General features: G+C 44.2%; 1 protein-coding gene across 1 annotated transcript; it reads right to left on the bottom strand.

The window, feature by feature from the left end:
* Nucleotides 1-257: 257 nt before the first annotated feature.
* On the bottom strand, nt 258-2095 carry LOC147960731 (uncharacterized). The gene is made up of 2 exons (XM_087537010.1): nt 718-2095; nt 258-656 (listed from the first exon to the last, which is right to left on the bottom strand). The coding sequence occupies exons 1-2, from the start codon at nt 1864-1866 to the stop codon at nt 258-260; spliced, it is 1548 nt and encodes a 515-aa protein (XP_087393136.1). The 5' UTR covers nt 1867-2095.
* Between the last annotated feature and the right edge of the window lie 19368 nt (nt 2096-21463).

Below are 21463 nucleotides of genomic sequence, written 5' to 3'. Positions count from 1 at the left end.
TAACAGAACCATCAAGAATATCTTCAGCAGGCGGGTCAGAAGTTGGTGTTGCAATGTCTTGAGCCGGCTCAGGCGGCGGTTGATGTGTGGAAGAGTCGGGAGCAGCTATACCCTGTTCCGGTTCAGTCACCACAGGGGTTTGGGCCAGTTTATCCTTCTTGGTTTTCTTCCTGGGCTTAACCTGCACGCTATGGGCAAAGCAGAGAAATAAGTAAAGAAACATGAAGAAAGAAAAACATAAGGTGAATAAATTGATATTACCCAGGGGCAATCTTAAAAGCCGGCATGTTTGATTGCATGGACTCGTCGGATGAAGGAGAGGTATCCTGGTAATTGGAGTCAGAGGAATTGAGAGGTTGATGGATTAGACCCGCCAAAGGTAAAAAAGGGTATAAGTTGGAGATAACCTCAGTCCGACGCTTCTGGGCTGTGTTAGGCAAGCCGGAGGATAGCTCTGCATCCTTGCTGGTCCGGGTCTGCCTCCGATTTTCAAATTGCTGTTGCTTCAAAAGAAAGTCAGGATCTTGGTAAGACAAAGGGTGTGAAAATCTTACTTTCCGGGTTACTCTTCGAATTTTCTGACGCGGCCGAAGCTCGGGGTCGGAGGAGATTATAGTTACCTCTTCCTCGACGGGTTGGCTGTTGCCCGTGTCTTCCTGAAAGAAGGTTAGTATCAGTAAGGTAGTGATAAAGGAGAAAGGGAAATTAAAAATTTACCTCTTCCTCATTATCATCAGAATCATCAAGCTGAAACAGCTCAGAAGCGCTTGGCTTCCTTTTCCTTGAAGTGGTGGGCTTGGCGGTTTTCCTTTCGGCTCTCTTGGCCGCCCTGGCTTTCTTGGCCGCCTCATGATCATATTGGATTTTCCAGAAGTTATCATTTGCCTGTAAAAGGTTATAAAGGGTTATGCGTAAGAATACAGTATAACATGATAAAAAATAACCCGACGGCTGGAAACTTACTGCAGGGGCCGGGTTCTTCTTGCAAAAAGGTAGTAAGCCGAAAGCGTTACTATTCACTATGCCCTCTTTCAACAAAGACTGAGTTGTAGCTTCCACTACGTCATCTGGTAAGTCGTCAGGACTATGACGCTGAGGGTCATCTTTCTCGCCTGAATAATTACACATTAAGCCGGGGCGGCGGCTTAACGGAATTATTCTCCAAGCAACCCAGACTCGGACCAGGTCAATGTCATCTAAGCCGTTCCCTAAAAGAGCTTTAATCTTCTTGATCTTGGGGGTGAGTGGCAGACGTTCAATAGCAGTCAACTTATCCGGCAGCGGGTGAGTAGGTTCAAGGCGCAATGCACGGAAGCCGGGCAGCGGGTTTTCACCAGCCGGAGAAGTATCTTGGCAGTAGAACCATGTCTGGTTCCAGTCCTTTGGATGACTCGGCAATTCAGCATAAGGGAACAGGCAGTCTCTCCGCCTTTGAATCGATATGCCACCAAGCTCCAGACTGGGCCCGTTGGCCCGCTCATTCTGCCGGTTCAAATAGAACAATTCCCTGAACAAAAGTAGGCTGGGTTCTTCTCCAAGGTAGACCTCAAAGAAAACTTGGAAGTTGCAGATATATGACACGGAATTGGGCCCGATGTCTTGAGGTCTTAAGTCAAAGAAGTGCAAAACGTCTCTAAAGAATTTTGAACCGGGAGGAGCAAATCCCCGGCTCATGTGATCGGTAAAAATGATCACCTCCCCTTCCTTGGGTTGAGGTTTCTCTTCAGACGGGTCAGGAGCATGATAAGACATGACATCCTTCTTGGGCAGATGGCCAGACTTTACAAACTCGGACAGTTTGCTCTCTGTAACAATGGATGGGACCCAGTTGCAGGTAACCGGAGGTTTAACAGCTTTGGGTGCCATTGGATAAATTGAAGCCTACAACAAGATAAAGGAAATTTTCCGGTTTATTATAACCCGGAGAATAAACATTATTGGGTTATTTAGGATGGCAGCTTAAGAAGGGGCCTAATGACATACAGGTAACTATGTGATAATGTTTAACAGCTGCAGGTATTAAAGATGATTAAGGTTTTCTTAAGTCGCCAGAGGCAAGCGGTGCTGACAGCCGGTATTATCTTAAACCGGTTACACGGACTACTATGGTTGAAACAGAGTCAACAGACACAATTGCAATTATTATTTTGTATCAAACGATGCTCTTGAAAGGGAAAATTTCTAGACCTAAAACAGTACAGGGAAGTTCATATACTCAAGGAGGGCTTCCAAAACAAAGAAATGAGATCTGTTTTCATATAGAATAAGCACACAACATCCTCCGCAGCGGTTCTATGTGGTTTTTACGATCTGAACAAGGTATTAGAGGTAAGAACTAATGGAGGTTGTGTCGGGCGACGATGAACATCGACGAACTCAAGACAGTACTAATGCAGATCTGAGAAAGGGGGGAAAGAGAACTCACCGATGTGGAAGAACTGCGGAGGGTTGCCGTTGTTCTCTGGTCAAAAAGCAGGGTGATGCAGCGGCCTGAGTCGGTGAAGACGAGGTTTCCGACGGTGGCGGCGGCGGAGCTCGAGCCGCGGAAGAGGGAGTGCGAGGAAGAAGACGACCGGAGGAAATGAAAAAGACCTAGGTCGCGCCTATTTATAAGGAGGACCGACTGAGACGGTGCGAGAAACGAGGAGACCAAGACATCATTATCCAGGGCCCCGGCGCCTCGATTTTCGGGAGGGTCAGTAAAGGCAAAGATCCGTTGAAGATATGATGAATTGAAATATAAGTTTTATTGAAGATGACATCACGATGATTTAACCCGGAGCCAGAGGATGACGTCACGGCGGGTTACAATTTTCACGCAAGACAAAAGACTAAAGGCCAATTCATAAGGTTTTCAAAGATTGACATGAACCGGTTCAAATCAATCTGGGGCCTAATGTTGGGGATATGACTATTTGTGTAGGCCATCCAGGAGGGGCCGGGTTACGCAAATAGAGGTTCATCAGAAGCCCAAGACCAAGGCATGAAGATGGCGGTTCACTAAAAGGCTTAAAGGCCCACAGGCGACTCTAAGGCTCGTAAAGATAAACCGCCATGATGGTATAACTTGTACTGTAAGGTAGAAGTAACTAGTCGCTGAGCCGGACACTGTTTATGAGCCGACCGGGACTCTGTAGGCTGCAGGGCGTCAACCCGTGTATATAAGGGGACGACCCGCCAGCGGCTTAGGGGGAGAAACAACTGATCGAGAGCCAGGCATAGCGTATCTCGCTCCCTGGTCATTGAAACCTCAAGCAATTCCAACCCAACTAGACGTAGGCCTTCCTTCACCGTAAGGGGCTGAACTAGTATAAACCTCGCGTGTCCTTGTCCTGATTAACCCCTTTAAGCTTCCTAGTTGCGATGGCTCCACGATTAAGTCCTTGCAAAAGAACATCTGCCATGACAATTCCACGACATTCTCTGAATTCTTTTATGTATGATTGGTTATCTTTGCAAATCTCTTCGAATTATCAGTTTGGTTTGGCCTACTAGATTGATCTTTCTTGCAATGGGAGAAGTGCTTAGCTTTGGGTTCAATCTTGCGGTGTCCTTTCCAAGTGACAGTAGGGGCATCAAGGCACGTATTGTATTGTTGCCATCGAGGATAACAAGATGGGGTTTTCATCATATTCCATGAGTCTATCCCTCTACATCATGTCATCTTGCTTAAGGCGTTAGTCTATTTTTAACTTAATACTCTAGATGCATGTTGGCTAGAGGTCGATGAGTGGAGTAATAGTAGTAGATGCAGGCAGGAGTCGGTCTACTTGTCTCGGACGTGATGCCTATATACATGATCATACCTAGATATTCTCATAACTATGCTCAATTATGTCAATTGCTCAACAATAATTTGTTCACCCACCATAGAATACTTATGCTCTCGAGAGAAGCCACTAGTGAAACCTATGACCCCCGGGTCTATCTTCATCATATTAATCTCCTACTACTTAGTTATTTCCTTTGCTTTTTACTTTGCCTTTATTTTACTTTGCATCTTTATCACAAAAATACCAAAAATATTATCTTATCATATCTATCAGATCTCACTCTCGTAAGTGGTCGTGTAGGGATTGACAACCCCTATTCATGTTGGTTGCGAGGATTTATTTGTTTTGTGAAGGTACGAGGGAGCTGCTCGTAGCCTCCTACTGGATTGATACCTTGGTTCTCAAAAACTGAGGGAAATACTTACGCTACTTTGCTGCATCATCCCTTCCTCTTCGGGGAAAACCAACGCAGTGCTCAAGAGGTAGCAAGGCATACTAGGGACACTCTGTTTGTATATGTATTCACACATGTACTAAGTTTCCAGTTAATACAATTCTAGCATGAATAATAAACATTTATCATGATATAAGGAAATATAAATAACAACTTTATTATTGCCTCTAGGGCATATTTCCTTCATAATGATGATCATGGAACTTCAGATCAAGTTACTACCGAACCCCGTAGGTCAACCAGAGTACGTTCCGCACCATAGTGGTACGGTAATCCTGTTCTAGAAGTCATGTTACTAGACCATGACGAACCTACGAGCTATGAGGAAGTGATGATGAGCCCAGATTCCGCGAAATGGCTTGAGGCCATGAAATCTGAGATGGGATCCATGTATGAGAATGAAGTGTGAACTTTGGTTGACTTGCCCGATGATCAGCAAGCCATAGAGAATAAATGGATCTTCAAGAAGAAGACTGACGCTGACGGTAATGTTACTGTCTACAAAGCTCGACTTGCTGCAATAGGTTTATGAAAAGTTCAAGGGGTTGACTACAATGAGACCTTCTCACCCGTAGTGATGCTTAAGTCTGTCTGAATCATGTGAGCAATTGCCGCATTTTATGATTATGAAATTTGGCAAATGGATGTCAAAACAACATTCCTTAATGGATTTCTTAAAGAAGAGTTGTATATGATGCAACCAGAAGGTTTTGTCGATCCTAAAGGTGCTAACAAAGTGTGCAAGCTCCAGCGATCCATTTATGGACTGGTGCCAGCCTCTCGGAGTTGGAATATACGCTTTGATAGTGTGATCAAAGCATATGGTTTTATACAAATTTTTGGAGAAGCATGTATTTACAAGAAAGTGAGTGGGAGCTCTGTAGCATTTCTAATATTATATGTGGATGACATATTATTGATTGGAAATAACACAGAATTTCTGGATAGCATAAAAGGATACTTGAATAAGAATTTTTCAATGAAAGACCTCGGTGAAGCTGCTTATATATTGGGCATCAAGATCTATAGAGATAGATCAAGATGCTTAATTGGACTTCACATAGAACATACCTTGATAAAGTTTTGAAGAAGTTCAAAATGGATCAGTCAAAGAAAGGGTTCTTGCCTATGTTACAAGGTGTGAAGTTGAGTCAGACTCAATGCCCGACCACTGCAGAAGATAGAGAGAAAATGAAAATCATTCCCCATGCCTCAGCCATAGGTTCTATCATGTATGCAATGCTGTGTACCAGACCTGATGTGTGCCTTGCTATAAGTTTAGCAGGGAGGTACCAAAGTAATCCTGGAGTGGTTCACTGGACAGCAGTCAAGAACATCCTGAAATACCTGAAAAGGACTAAGGATATGTTTCTTGTTTATGGAGGTGACAAAGAGCTTGTCGTAAATGGTTACGTTGATGCAAGCTTTGACACTGATCCGGATGACTCTAAGTCATAAACCGGATACGTATTTATATTGAATGGTGGAGCTGTAAGTTGGTGCGGTTCCAAACAGAGCGTCGTGGCGGGATCTACGTGTGAAGTGGAGTACATAGTTGCTTTGGAAGCAGTAAGTCAAGGAGTCTAGATGAAGGAGTTCATATCTTTTGTGACAATACTGGAGAAATTGCCTTAGCGAAGGAATCCAGATTTCACAAGAGAACCAAACATATCAAGAGACGCTTCAACTCCATCCGTGATCAAGTCAAGGAGGGAGACATAAAGATTTGCAAGATACATACGGATCTGAATGTTGCAGACCCGTTGACTAAGCCTCTTCCATGAGCAAAACATGATCAGCACCAAGACTCCATGGGTGTTAGAATCATTGCTATGTAATCTAGATTATTCACTCTAGTGCAAGTGGGAGACTGAAGGAAATATGCCCTAGAGGCAATAATAAAGTTGTTATTTATATTTCCTTATATCATGATAAATGTTTATTATTCATTCTAGAATTGTATTAACCGGAAACTTAGTACATGTGTGAATACATAGACAAAACAGAGTGTCCCTTGTATGCCTCTACTTGACTAGCTCGTTAATCAATGATGGTTAAGTTTCCTAACCAAATACATGTGTTGTCATTTGATGAACGTGATCACATCATTAGAGAATGATGCGATGGACAAGACCCATCTGTTAGCTTAGCATAATGATCGTTAAGTTTTATTGTTATTGCTTTCTTCATGACGTATACATATTCCTCTAACTATGAGATTATGCAACTCCCGAATACCGGAGGAACACCTTGTGTGCTATCAAACATCACAACGTAACTGGGTGATTATAAAGATTCTCTACAGGTGTCTCCAAAGGTGTTTGTTGGGTTGGAATAGATCAAGATTAGGATTTGTCACTCCAAGTATCGGAGAGGTATCTCTAGGCCCTCTCGGTAATGCACATCACTATAAGTCTTGCAAGAAATGTGACTAATGAGTTAGTTACAGGATGATGCATTACGGAACAAGTAAAGAGACTTGCCGGTAACGAGATTGAACTAGGTATGATGATACCGACGATTGAATCGCAGGCAGGTAACATACTGATGACAAAGGGAATAATGTATGTTGTTATTGCAGTTTGACCGATAAAGAATCTTCGTAGAATATGTAGGAACTAATATGAGCATCCAGGTTCCGCTACGGGTTATTGACCGGAGATGTGTCTCGGTCATGTCTACATAGTTCTCGAACCCGTAGGGTCTGCATGCTTAACGTTTGATGATGATTTGTATTACAAGTTATGTGTTTTGGTGACCGAAGTTTGTTCGGAGCCCCAGATGAGATCAGGGACATGACGAGGAGTCTCGAAATGGTTGAGAGGAAAAGATTCATATATTGGAAGGTAGTATTCGGACATCGGAATGGTTTCGAGTGGTTCGGGTATTTTGCCGGAGTACCGAGGGGTTACCGGAACCCCCGGGGAAGTATTGGGCCAACATGGGCCTTAGTGGAGAGAGAGGGGAGCCCGCATGGGGTGGCATGCTCCCCCCTCCAGCAGAGTCCGAATAGGACAAGGAGGAGGGGGCACGGCCCCCCTTTCCCTTTCCCTCTCCCTCTCCTCTCCTTTTCCTCTCTGGTAAGAAAGGAAAAAAGGGGGGCGAATCCTACTAGGAGTGGAGTCCTAGTAGGAATCCCCCCATGGCGCGCCCCCGTGTGGTCGACCTCCTCCTCCCCTCCTTTATATACGGGGGTAGGGGGCACCCCATAGCACATCAATTGTTCTCTTAGCCGTGTGCGGTGCCCCCCTCCATAGTTCATTCCTCCGGTCATAGCATCGTAGTGCTTAGGCGAAGCCCTGCGCGGATCACATCACCATCACCATCACCACGCCATCGTGCTGACAAAACTCCCCCTCGACCCTCTGCTGGATCAAGAGTTCGAGGGACGTTATCAAGCTGAATGTGTTTTGAACTCGGAGGTGCCGTACGTTCGGTACTAGATCGGTTGGATCGTGAAGACGTTCGACTACATCAACCGTGTTAACTTAACGCTTCCACTTTCGATCTACGAGGGTACGTGGACACACTCTCCTCCTCTTGTCGCTATGCATCTCCTAGATAGATCTTGAGTTATCGTAGGAAATTTTTTGAAAATGCATGCTACGTTTCCCAACACGCCCTACCCCCTGGACGCACCCTCCACCCTTGTCCGCCTTGTGGCTCTTCTGACTTGCACTTCAAGTCTCTTGGGTGTCTTCTGGTCCAAGAAAAATCATCGCGAAGGTTTTATTCCATTTGGACTCCGTTTGGTATTCCACTTCTGCGAAGCTCAAAAACAAGGAAAAAACAGAAACTGGCACTTGGCTCTAGGTTAATAAGTTAGTCCCAAAAATAATATAAAATAGCATATTAATGCATATAAAACATCCAAAACGGATAATATAATAGCATGGAACAAACAAAAATTATAGATAGGGTGGAGACGTATCAGGAACGAGCTACGCCGCCCCCAGTCCATCCGAAGATAGAGCAGGTTTTCACCCCAGCCAATACTCACCGCCAACGAATGCCGCACCCTGACAACCATGCCGCCCACATGGCCATGGTCACCAGGTAACACCAAGTGACAAGCTCTATCCATGAGCACCGCGCAACCACCACCAGGGTCGCCGCCCCGGCATCTGAGACCTAGATACCACCTCTCCAGACACCCGCCGCTACCCCAACTGAAGAGATGATCAGATCCTGGGGAAATCCATCGGTTCATCCTGCAGCACCGGGCGCGAGACGAGCTTGGTCCTGCTGCTGGGCGTGAGACGAGTGTGATCCTGCTGCCGGGCACGAGACGAGCTCAGTCCTGCTGCCGGGCGCAAGACGAGCTCGGTCTTGCTGCCCAAGCATGAGAGTAGCGATGGGCCACGGCAGGGAGAGGGCCATCCTTCAACGGAAATAGCACCGGAACGACAAGGAGATAGATCAACGGCCGACAGAAGTCGCCTACTGATACGTCTCCAACGTATCTACTTTTCCAAACACTTTTGCCCTTGTTTTGGACTCTAACTTGCATGATTTGAATCGAACTAACCCGGACTGACGCTGTTTTCAGCAGAATTACCATGGTGTTATTTATGTGCAGGAGCAAACATTCTCGGAATGACCTGAAACTTCACGGAGACACTTTTCAGAAAATAAGAAAAATACCTGCCAAATATAAAGGCTAGGGGGCCCACCGTCTTGCCACGAGGGTGGGCGCGCGCCTGCCCCCCTAGGGCGCGCCCCCTACCTCGTGGCCCCCTGTTGCCTCTCCGACTCCAACTCCACCTCCATATATTGAGTTTGGGGGAGAAAAAATCAGAGAGAAGAAATCATCACGTTTTATGATACGGAGCCACCGCCAAGCCCTAAAACCTCTCGGAAGGGCTGATCTGGAGTCCGTTCGGGGCTCTGGAGAGGGGAATCCGTCGCCATCGTCATCATCAACCATCCTCCATCACAAATTTCATGATGCTCACCGCCGTGTGTGAGTAATTCCATCATAGGCTTGCTGGACGGTGATGGGTTGGATGGGATCTATCATGTAATCGAGTTAGTTTTGTTAGGGTTTGATCCCTAGTGTCCACTATGTTCTGAGATTGATGTTGCTATGACTTTGCTATGCTTAATGCTTGTCACTAGGGCCCGAGTGCCATGATTTCAGATCTGAACCTATTATGTTTTCATCAATATATGAGTGTTCTTGATCCTATCTTGCAAGTCTATGGTCACCTATTATGTGTTATGATCCGTTAACCCCGAAGTGACAATAATCAAGATACTTACCGGTGATGACCGTAGTTTGAGGAGTTCATGTATTCACTATGTGTTAATGCTTTGTTCCGGTTCTCTATTAAAAGGAGGCCTTAATATCCCTTAGTTTCCGTAAGGACCCCGCTGCCACGGGAGGGTAGGACAAAAGATGGCATGCAAGTTCTTTTCCATAAGCACGTATGACTATGTTCGGAATACATGCCTACATTATATCAATGAACTGGAGCTAGTTCTGTGTCACCCTAGGTTATGACTGTTACATGATGAACCGCATCCCGCATAATTCTCCATCACCGATCCATTGCCTACGAGCTTTCCATATATTGCTTTTACTATTGTTACCTTTTGCTACCATTATCACTACTATCATATTACTTTGCTACTAAACACTTTGCTGCAGATATTAAGTTTCCAGGTGTGGTTTAATTGACAACTCAGCTGCTAATACTTGAGAATATTCTTTGGCTCCCCTTGTGTTGAATCAATAAATTTGGGTTGAATACTCTACCCTCAAAAACTGTTGCGATCCCCCATACTTGTGGGTTATCAAGACTATTTTCTGGCGCCGTTGCCGGGGAGCATAGCTCTATTCTTTGAGTCACTTGGGATATATATCTGCTTATCATTATGAAGAACTTGAGAGATCCAAAAACCAAGATCTATCCCTCAACTACGAGGGGAGGTAAGGAACTGCCATCTAGCTCTGCGCTTGATTCACCTTCTATTATGAGTAAGTTTGCGACACCTACACCTGCTTCTGCTATTCGTTCTGATATGTCGCATGTTATTGATGATGCCACTTCAGCTATGCGTGATACTTATGATGAAACTACCTCTATGCCTGATACTACTATGCCACTTAGTGCTTTTCTTGATGAACAACTTGCTAGGGCTAGAGAAATTGAAAATATTGAATCTGATGATACTGATGAAAGTGATGAAAGTGATGATGAAGAACCACTTGCTATTCCTAAGGGTTATGTATTTGATCAAGATGCTTCTTTAGCCATTTTAGCTTGCAGAAATAGAACTGAACTTAAAAGATTATTAGCTAAATGGAGTAAGCAATCCCTACATGATAGAATGAAACCTGACCCTACTTTTGCTACTTCACCTATGTTTGTTACTGATAAGGATTATGAATTCTCTGTTGATCCTGATATAATTACTTTGGTTGAGTCTGATCCTTTTCGTGGTTATGAATCTGAAACTGTTGTGGGACATCTTACTAAATTGAATGATATAGCTACCCTGTTCACTAAAGATGAGAAAACTCGCTACTTTTACATCCTTAAAATATTTCCGTTCTCATTAAAGGGTGATGGTAAGATATGGTTTAATTATCTTGATCCTGGTTGTGTGCGTACTCCCCAGGATATGATTTATTACTTCTTTGCTAAATATTTCTCTGCTCATAAGAAACAAGCTGCTTTAAGGGATATATACAATTTTGTGCAAATTGAAGAAGAGAATCTCCCACAAGCTTGGGGGAGGCTTCTCCAGTTACTTAATTCTTTGCCTGATCATCCTCTTAAGAAAAATGAAATACTTGATATCTTTTATAATGGACTAACCGATGCCTCCAGAGATTACCTGGATAGTTGTGTTGGTTCTGTTTTCAGGGAAAGAACACCGGATGAAGCTGAAATTCTATTGAATAATATGTTGACAAATGAAAATAATTGGACACCTCCGGAGCCAATTCCCGAGCCTATTCCTAAACCAACTCCGAAGAAGAGAGGTATTTTATTTCTCGGTCTTGAAGATATGCAAGAGGCAAAGAAATCTATGAAAGAAAAGGGTATTAAAGCTGAAGATGTTAAGAATTTACCTCCTATTAAAGAAATACATGGTCTTAATTTACCGCCTGTTGAAGAAACATACAATCTTAATCCTTTACCTATTGAAGAAACTCATGGTCCTCACCGGCTTGACACCTTGATCTCCATCGTAGCGTCGTTGTCGTCTCACCAACTATTGCTTCTACGACTATCACTACCGCTTAGTGGTAAAGTAAAGCAATTACATGGCGATTGCATTTCATACAATAAAGTGACAACCATAAGGCACCTGCTAGTTTCCGATAACATTTACAAAACATGATCATCTCATACAACAATTTATATCTCATCACACCTTGAACATATCACATCATAACATGCCCTACAAAAACAAGTTAGACGTCCTCTACTTCGTTGTTGCAAATTTTACGTGGCTGCTACGGGCTTCTAGCAAGAACCGTTCTTACCTACGCATACAAACCACAATGATTTTTCATCAAGTGTGTTGTTTTAACCTTCAACAAGGACCGGCCGTAGTAAAATTTGATTCAACTAAAGTTAGAGAAATAGACACCCGCCAGCCACCTTTATGCAAAACAAGTTGCATGTCTATCGGTGGAACCGGTCTCATGAACGTGGTCATGTAAGGTTGGTGCGGGCCGCTTCATCCAACAATACCGCCGAATCAAAATAAGACGTTGGTGGTAAGCAGTATGACTATTATCTCCCTCAACTCTTCATGGTCTACTCGTGCATATCATCTACGCATATACCTGGCTCAGATGCCACCGTTGGGCAACATAGCATGCAATATCAATAAATTTAATACGATCACGCAAGATCTATCTAGGAGATGCATAGCAACGAGAGGGCAAGAGTGCGTCCACATACCCTCGTAGACCGAAAGCGGAAGCGTTAGCTTAACGCGGTTGATGTAGTCGAACGTCTTCACGATCCAACCGATCTAGTACTAAATGTACGACACCTCCGAGTTCAGCACACATTCAACTCGATAACGTCCCTCGAACTCTTGATCCAATAGAGGGTTGAGGGAGATTTTCGTGAGCATGATGGCATGGTGACAGTGATGTTGATGTGATCCGCGCAGGGCTTCGCCTAAGCACTACGACACTATGACCGGAGGAGTAAACCGTGGAGGGGGCACCACACATGGCTAAGAGAACAAATGATGTGCTATGGGGTGCCCCTGCCCCCGTATATAAAGGAGGGGAGGAGGAGGCCGGCCACAAGGGGGGCGCCATGGGGGGGAGTCCTACTAGGACTCCACTCCTAGTAGGATTCGCCCCCCTTTTTCCATTCTTACCGAAGGGGGAAAGGAAGGAAAGGGAGAGGGAAAGGGAAAGGGGGCCGCGCCCCCTCCTCCTTGTCCTATTCAGACTCCCTTGGAGGGGGGCGCGCGCCACCCCTTGAGGGCTCCCCTCTCTCTCCACTAAGGCCCATGTTGGCCCAATACTTCCTCGGGGGGTTCCGGTAACCCCTCAATACTCTGGTAAAATACCCGAACCACTCGAAACCATTCCGATGTCCGAATACTACCTTCCAATATATGAATCTTTACCTATCGACCATTTTGAGACTCCTCGTCGTGTCTATGATCTCATCCAGGACTCCGAACAAACTTTGGTCACCAAAACACGTAACTCATAATACAAATCGTCCTCGAACATTAAGCGTGCGAACACTACGTATGGTGGAATTGTCACGGCAGATGTCCTAGCGAAAGGACTTAGTCATAGGGCCATCGCAACTAGGAAGATTAAAGGGGTTAATCGGGACAAAGGACACGAGAAGTATATACTGGTTCGGCCCCTTACGGTGAAGGTAAGGCCTAGTCCAGTGGATGTTGTATTGCTAGGTTTCGATGACCAAGGAGCGAATCGGCTAGCTTGGCTATCGATCTGTTGTTCCTTGTCCTAAGCCGCCACCGGGTCATCCCCTTATATACACGGGTTGACGCCTGGCGGCCTACAGAGTCCCGGTCGGCTCATAAAACGTGTCCAGCTCGGTGAATTCTTTTATATGCCTTTCTTTACAAGTCTTGCTTTACATATGGCGGTTTACAATCATGGGCCTCAAGCCGCCTCTGGTCTTGGGCCTACTACAAGTCTTATACTAAACTATCGCCTTGTATATTCACTGAACTTTTAGTAACCCGCCATTAGGATTGACCCGGCCCCTTCTGGGCGGGTCATACCTGGTAGTTATATCCCCAACATTAGGCCCCAGGTTGATTTGAACCTTGTTCTTGTCAATCTCTAACACCTTAAACGAAATCCATTCTCCTCTATTTGTAAAAGCTCTTTGTAACCCGCCATGACGTCATCTTTAGAAAATATGAAAATCTGCCATGACGTCATTTTCAACGGATCCTTATCCTTAAACGTCTTCTGAGAATTGAGGCGTCCATTTAGCTGGATAATCATTACTTGGGCTTCCTTGATTTTCGCGCCTGCCTGTTCACTTATCCCCTTATAAATAGGCTTGGCCATTCCTTTCTCTTTCTTCTTCTTCCTCTCGCACCTTCTCTACCGCTCGAGCTCCGCCACCGCCGCAGCGCACCATCATCCTCAACTCCGGCCGCTGCATCACCTTGATTCTGTCCAGAGAACGGCGCTGATCCTCCGTAGCAACTCCGCACCCGTAAGCTATCACCTTCTCACCCCCATAGATCTGCATTAGGGTTTAGGAGGTTTTCCTCTTGTGTTCTTCACTGTTCGTCGTAGATTCGTTGCAAACTCTCTTACTGCATCCTCTTTTGATCTAAAAGTAGTGCAGAACTTACGCGGTAACCGTTTCTCATCCATTTTAGACGATAGCAGATCCCCTTCTCTTGTATAAATGCCTCTTTAGAACTGACGAACTCCTCTGTGCCCGTATTTTAGGTCTAACTTTATTTTTCTTTTCTGAACCATTTTGATCCATAATAATAGCCACAACTCGGGAAACCTGTTTATCTCAACACTTAGCCAATTTTGCTTCTGGCAACCTTTGAATACTTTTTAGTCATGGCGGCTTATGACTCCGGCTTATTTTTCCTTTATATGTCATTAGCCCTTATTTAAGCCGCCATTACTCATCTGTATCATCATGATCCTGTAACTTCATCAATAAATTGAACCACCAAATTACTTTCTTTTCAGCTGCCCCTTTTTCATCATGCCGTCCAAAGTGCCAACAGTCTGCAACTGGGTCCCCTCCACAGTAACTGAAGATAACTTGAAAGAGTTTGTCACCATTGGGTTTTTGCCAGAGAAAAACATTATGTCTTTTCGTGCTCCTGACCCAGACGAGGAACGGCCTAATCCCAAAGACGGTGAAGTTATTGTCTTCACTGACCACATGAATCGGGGTTTTTCACCACCCGGCTCAAAGTTCTTCAGAGACGTTCTTCATTTTTTCAAACTTCACCCTCAAGATCTTGGACCCAATTCCATATCCAACATCTGCAATTTTCAAGTTATCTGTGAGGTGTATCTTCAAGAGGAGCCGACTGTGGAACTCTTCAGAGAGTACTTTTATTTGAACCGCCAGAATGAGTGTACCAACGGCCCTAGCTTGGAACTCGGCGGAATCTCGATTCAACGCCGACAAGGCGCCGTCTTTCCTTTAGTGGTCTTACAAAGCCATCCCAAAGATTGGAATCAAACCTGGTTCTACTGCCAAGACATACCACCAGCCGATGAAAAACCACTACCGGATTATCGCGTGGATCGTCTTAATTCCAAGTTTGTGCTTCCCGACAAGCTTACTCCTGTTGAACGCAAGAATCTTATCCCATCTATCATAAATATTCAAGCTTTATTGGGAAACGGCTTAACTGGAGTTAACCTGATCCGTTGCTGGATCGCATGGCGGGTCATCCCTCTAAGTCGCCGACCCAAATTGATGTATGAATATGGCGGAGGGCCAGATGATTCTCTGCGTCACAGCTTTGTACAACTAACTGAAGAAGACATTGTTGTGATGTCAACCATCCTCGTGAATGGCAAATACGAGGATTGTAGTAAGGTTGGATTAAATCCCTTCTGCAAACTTAACCCGGCACCAAAGGTGAAAAACCCCTGACCTCTTTCTTTTTATGTTTTCCTCAGTAGTTCAAATACTCGCATGACCTTTTAACCTATTTATTTGTTTACAGGCCAAATCCGGCTTCTGGAAGGCCAAGTATGATCATGAAGCTGCCAAGAAGGCTAGAGTCGCTGCCATAACCACCAGGAGAACGACCCGGAAGCCCAAGAAGAAAAAGACTGCATCTGATATGTTCCAGTTGGATGATGCTTCTGAGTCGGAGGTAGCCCTTGACTCCCTTGGCCAACTTTTTAACCACCTTATTGACACTGACTATTGCCAGGACGACACGAGGGCCAGCCAGGCCGTGGAAGAAGAGGTAACTATTTCCTTCGACTCATCCCCTTTGCCAAGACAGAAACTTCGACTGGTGACCCAAAAAGTAAGGTTTTCGCACCCTTTGGCTTATCTGGACCCTCATTTTCTTCTGAAAAAACAGCAACATGAGAGCCACCGTCAGGCCCGTACTAATGATGATGACGAACCGCCTTCCGATTTACAACAAACTCCTCGAAAACGCCAGAATGAGGTTTCTTTCATCTTTGTCTTTTGCTTCCATTAGTGGATCTATTCCCTTGTATCACTAACTTTATTTTACCTTTGTAGGAGGTTTCTCGCTCTTCTGGCGACTCGTCACAAACTCAATTTCCGGCTTTCAAGACTGCCCCTGGGTAAGGACAATCATCTTTCTTCTGCATCTTTTAAAAACTGCATTATTATACTAACTGTCTCATAAAATCTTTCTTAGTGGTCAAGCCAAATCCAAGAAGGCCAAGGTGATTAAACCGACAAAAGACCCGAAAGTTCCTGCACCTGAGCCGGCCATGCCAACTTCTCCCTCTCAAACTGAAGCACCAGAAGACCCGACTATTCATACTCAATTGGACCCTCCTGAGTTGTCAGCCAATGAGGCCACCCTTAATCCGACCATCAATGAACCATCTAGCTCAGCTAACCCGCCAACAACTTCTGATACTGATGTTTTGATTACCAGTAGCCGGTTTGTTAAACCAGGGAACCCCACTGTATTAGCCCGGCATACTGCTAAACAAGAGGCTTTAGAGAAGCAGAAAGTGCAGTTTGATATCTCCCATTACGCTCGCCTCAATGTCAATGATATACTGTCCGGCTATCTCAGTCATGTGCACTCCAGCCATGACTTGGAAATCGAGATGGTCAAACAATTGTAGCTAAAATATGAGGTATGTTCTCCGGTTTACTTATACTGTGCCAGCCCCCAAGTCTTAAGATGATGAACTCGAATGATCTGTAGACTTTATGATATAAGTGGATACCTTGTCTCTAGGTTTTTCGAAAGTCCAATAAAGTAGCGTAAACTTCACCTGTAGTCCCCAAGGGCCGGCTCAATTTATTATAAATGAACCGGTACTTAATTGCATAACTGTCTTTTACTAGTCCCAATAAGTATTGTGATCCGGCTCAATCTTGAAAAGAACTTTCTGAATATCATGCATTAGCCCCCAAGTGCCAAGCGTTGTTACTTTGTAAAACCCTTGGGACTTGAAACATATAAAAGTCATAAAAAATGCTTTGGCAGACATTAGCCCCCAAGTGTAAAGTGGTATTGTAGTGCAAAATACTTGAGACTTGAACCCTTATAACTTTTAGTTTAAGTCTTGACACACCTGTGAATGTTTTGTAGAACGCCTTATCTGAGTTGGGCTCTCAATTGACGGATGCCAAGACCCGGTTGGCGGAGCAGGAGACAGAGATAAATACCACTGACTCTAAACTCCAATTGAGCCTCTCTGTATCTGAAAAATTGAAGACCAGCTTGGCTGCAAAAAAGAAATCCCAGGACGAAGAAAAGACGCTGCTGATACAACGCGCTAAGGCAGCTGAGGCGGCTCTTGAGGAGGTTACTACAGAGGTCACCGGTTTAAAAACCCGTGTGTCTCAAATGGTCTCCGCCATCTTCGGTGAGTTATTTGCACTAGCCGCCAACCCGTGCATTCGCACGGGCTAGCATAACATATAATTTTTTTACTCGGTATGTCTATCTACAATAGTTCTATGATATGTGGCTTGCGTCGTCTAAAGGTATAAAAATTCATGACAATTGTAAAATTACAACCATAAATATTTGGTATTTATAAACATTACGGTAGTAGCTCTAATTTAGTGCAGTTAACCTTCAAAACTCTTTAATAGAATTAATAGTTAATTCAAACACTTTGCCCAAAGTTGTATTCTAGTTAAACACCTATCAGGTTACACATTTTAGAAATATTTTGAAATTCTTAAACAAATCATGTTCTCATTTCTTCTTCATGCGGATTATAATTAAGAGAGCCGAAGTTTCACATATGTACATGCATGTTAAATTGTGCCTTGTTTATCTAAGGTTAAAATTAATCTTAGTAGGAATCTTAGTTCATACAAAGTTAAGTTTTTAGTTATCTTTAACACTAAATATACCTGAATAGAAATCGGTATGTATGGAGGTGTGAGACGGTTCAAATCAAGAATTCTTTCTAATAAAAGGTGTCAAATATAGTAATACACAAAATATGGTTCTAAAAAAATAATGAGAGACACCACAGTATTGTGCTCGCAAAGAGGACTCCACAACATTCTTCTATATAGAAAATGCATGATTATTCCACAATATTTCTAGCCCATATATAGCCTTGCTTGCTCGAAATTAGATCGGCATTATTACCATATATATGGTAATATTCTTGTTGTCGCAAGCACACTGCATGGTATACGGAATAGGACACGCCCTATGATCAGCTCTCTGGCTCTGGCGCTGCTGCGTGGCACGTCAACCCAAACCGAGTTTGGGGTCTGACTCCCCATGCTGCCAATCTATTGTAGTTCCTGAAATCCATTTTGACCTTGTTCCGTTGCTGCTTGCCATTGGCCGGATACGTGCCTCCCTGCCTGCAGTACAACAAAGCTATAACCATCATAGTTGGAAAAAGATCAAGGGTTAGCATCAAGTTATCAATCAAACAACACACGTGCACATTTTAGAACCATCATGGACAGGAACATATCAAAGATTAGCTTGATGCTACCAATCATCTAATCAACCAAAAATAAATCTATTAAAAGTCAAAGAATCCTATCTCAGTCTATGTACTACTCCACGGTACCCACCTCTCCCCATTATAAAGATCATCAACCTGAAGAATTCTCTATCGATCTACTCCATGACACATAGTCTCTTCCCTATTAAAGATCGTACCTGAAAAGATTTGCATTGAGTTGAATCCCAGAAGAGAACAGCACTATTAGAAGGCATGACGTTGTAGGAAAACCGAAGTGGCAAAGAGTTTTTCCCTAATTTGTACATACGCAATGTATTCATACCTGTGTAAACGATTATTCTTTTCTGCTGAGGCTGTATAAATGGCTATTTGATGAGGCTAGTCAAACTGACTAATGGGTGTGCTCATTTGCTTATGTATGTACCCAGGAGAGAGACAATTTCAGGCTATTAGCGAGTCGTACATGCATACATGACAACGACTTGGCACATCTACTTGTATTAGAGCAGTCAATTCATAATCGATTTGTCTAAGAAAACCATAGTCAATCTTAGTTTCTAGATGAATTAAATAATAATTAATACTTACATATATATATATGGTAATATTCTTGTTCTCCTGGCATACACCGTCCCAAGCGCACTGCACTGGATACGGACAGGACACGCGATGTGATCGGCTTTCTGACTCCGGCGCTGCTGCGTAGCGTGTCAACTCGAACCGAGTTTGGGGTGTGACTCCCCATGCTGCCAATCCATTATAGTTCCTGAAATCCGCTCTCACCTTGTTCCATTGCTGCTCGTCGTTGGCCGGTTACATGCCTCCCTGCCTGCAGTACAACAAAGCTATATGAGAGATTAGATTGTAGATTTGGGTCGTGCTTTTTGATTTATGATTGCAGCACGCTGATTTATCTTGATGTCAAGGACAGCAATAAGGCACTCATAGATGCAAAGAAAAATAATTTTGATCGATAACCTTAATGAGCAAGCAGGGATCCATCAACTGCTAACCACCTTGATTCAGATTGAGTTTGGGAGCATTGAAACCCATGTCAACCAACACGCTGAGGACCACCTTATGTCGCTTAAATGATCAACCAATCTAATCCTTGGCCAAAATTTTCTGTGATTCAACCAAAAATAATAATGGATCAAAAGTCCAATGACCCTATCTTAGTGTGTGTACTACTCCATTGTCCACCTCTCCCCATTAAAAAGATCATCAACCTGAAGATTTCCCTATCGATCTGCTGCACGACACATAGTCTCTTCCTTATTAAAGATTATACATGAAAAGATTTGCATCCTGGAGAGAACATCACTATGGATGAAATCATGACCTGTTTAGAAATAAATGTGATAAACAGAAATCAGATCCCAGTGTATAATGGAAGAAAAACAATTGATCTAGCTGCTGCCTGCTATTGACAGTTCCTTCTCCACATGATGCAAGAAGAAACATCATTAAATCTGGAACTGAAACGTGGAGCACCAGTGGAATATCATGATCACATCACGTCATCACATGACATCCATGATCGGAATGAAACGTGGAGCACCCAATCTAGCACCAATCTAGCTTCTTCTCAGTCTTGTTTGTATATGGGAGAAATAGGAGCAACAATGAGGGTGAACATACAGCCAGACAAACACATGGATATTGTCTCACGCTGTGAAGGTGCTGCCCTGCTTTGCAGTATGATGCATCATGCTAATTCCGACCATGCATTCATGCATTACGGTGGACAATTATGCGGTAGAGGATTAATGTACCAATCTCCATCATTGGTGCATGCGAGGCTGATGTTCTGTAGATGGCCTATTTCTAACATCCTGGGTGGTGAATCGGAGGACACGGGCAGGACACGCCGCGGACCGGTCTGCAGTGGGGGATCAATGGATCAATCTCCATCACTTGGACGCTAGAGCCTGGTGTATTATACATGGTTGGCTGCTAATATCGGGGGCGGTGAATCAGCGGATACAGAAGGGACTCACAGGAGAGCTCCATATTTAAGCGCTAGGAAGTCGACGGCGGCGAAAAATCAGAGAGCCCAGGAGTGGTGAATCAGAGGACACCGGCGGGACTCGCGGTAAACCGTTCTACAGTGGAGGATCAATGGATCAATCTCCATCACTTGTACGTGAGAGTCTGGTGCATTCTGCATGGCCGGCTGCTAACATGGACGAAGGTGAATTGAAGGATACCGACGGGATCCATGAGAGAGATCCATATGTCAGCGCTAGGAAGTCGACAACGGCGACAAATCAGATGGGGCGACAAATCAGATGGCACGGCATGCAGGGAAAGATTATTGCTTAAGTTCTAGTAAGGTAAAGATCGTAAAAGTCAATCCTGAACCATAAGACATCAATCTTGCTCGTGGAGAAGGCTGAGACCTGTACAGAGTAGGAAATCAATCAAAGGGCTATTAACATCTATGAAAGATACACGATTGCTTAAAGAAAAACATACATAATCTTTCTTGACATTGCCGAGACCAGTTTGATCAATATGTGTATGTAGTGTGGTATCAAGCGAATTGTACCATGAGACTCCCCTTGCACAAATCAGTGTTTGATTTATTAGTAAAATTAAGGGATTATGAAGAAAGCCTTACCTGGCCGGGGGCCATGCAAGGCACTCGATCTTGATGAGCTACACTGAGCCACGGTGTAGACTTGCTCCTACGTGATGCCGACGAAGACACCGGTGCTGGTACTGGCACCCCCTCGAGCGACGAATACACCGGTGCTGGTACTGGCGCCCCTTCAAGCTGCGTGAAGGCAATGCCCCAGCTCATCTTGAAGTCATCGACCTCGGAGTTGCAGGTCATGAGCCGTTGGGCTGGATTCATTGCCATGCCGCCGCCACAGAAGACATGACAGGAGATTGCAGGAGGTACGCGGTTGTCGGGTAGGAACACCGTGAGATTAGGCGAGATGACAATTAGATTAGTTTTTTTTCCTTTTTTTCTGAAGGTGGCGGTTAGAGCTTATGAGTAGATAGAGTTTTTTTTTGAAGAGATAGATTGCTTTATTTACGGGAGGGGAGGAAGAATCGGTAGATTAATATAGTGTTTTTTTCTCAACTGAA

This window comes from Triticum urartu, chromosome 7A, assembly GCF_056163025.1.
Source record: "Triticum urartu cultivar PI428250 chromosome 7A, HENAU_Tu73, whole genome shotgun sequence".
NCBI lineage: Eukaryota > Viridiplantae > Streptophyta > Magnoliopsida > Poales > Poaceae > Triticum > Triticum urartu.
This window is presented reverse-complemented; position numbering and strand designations above follow the sequence as displayed.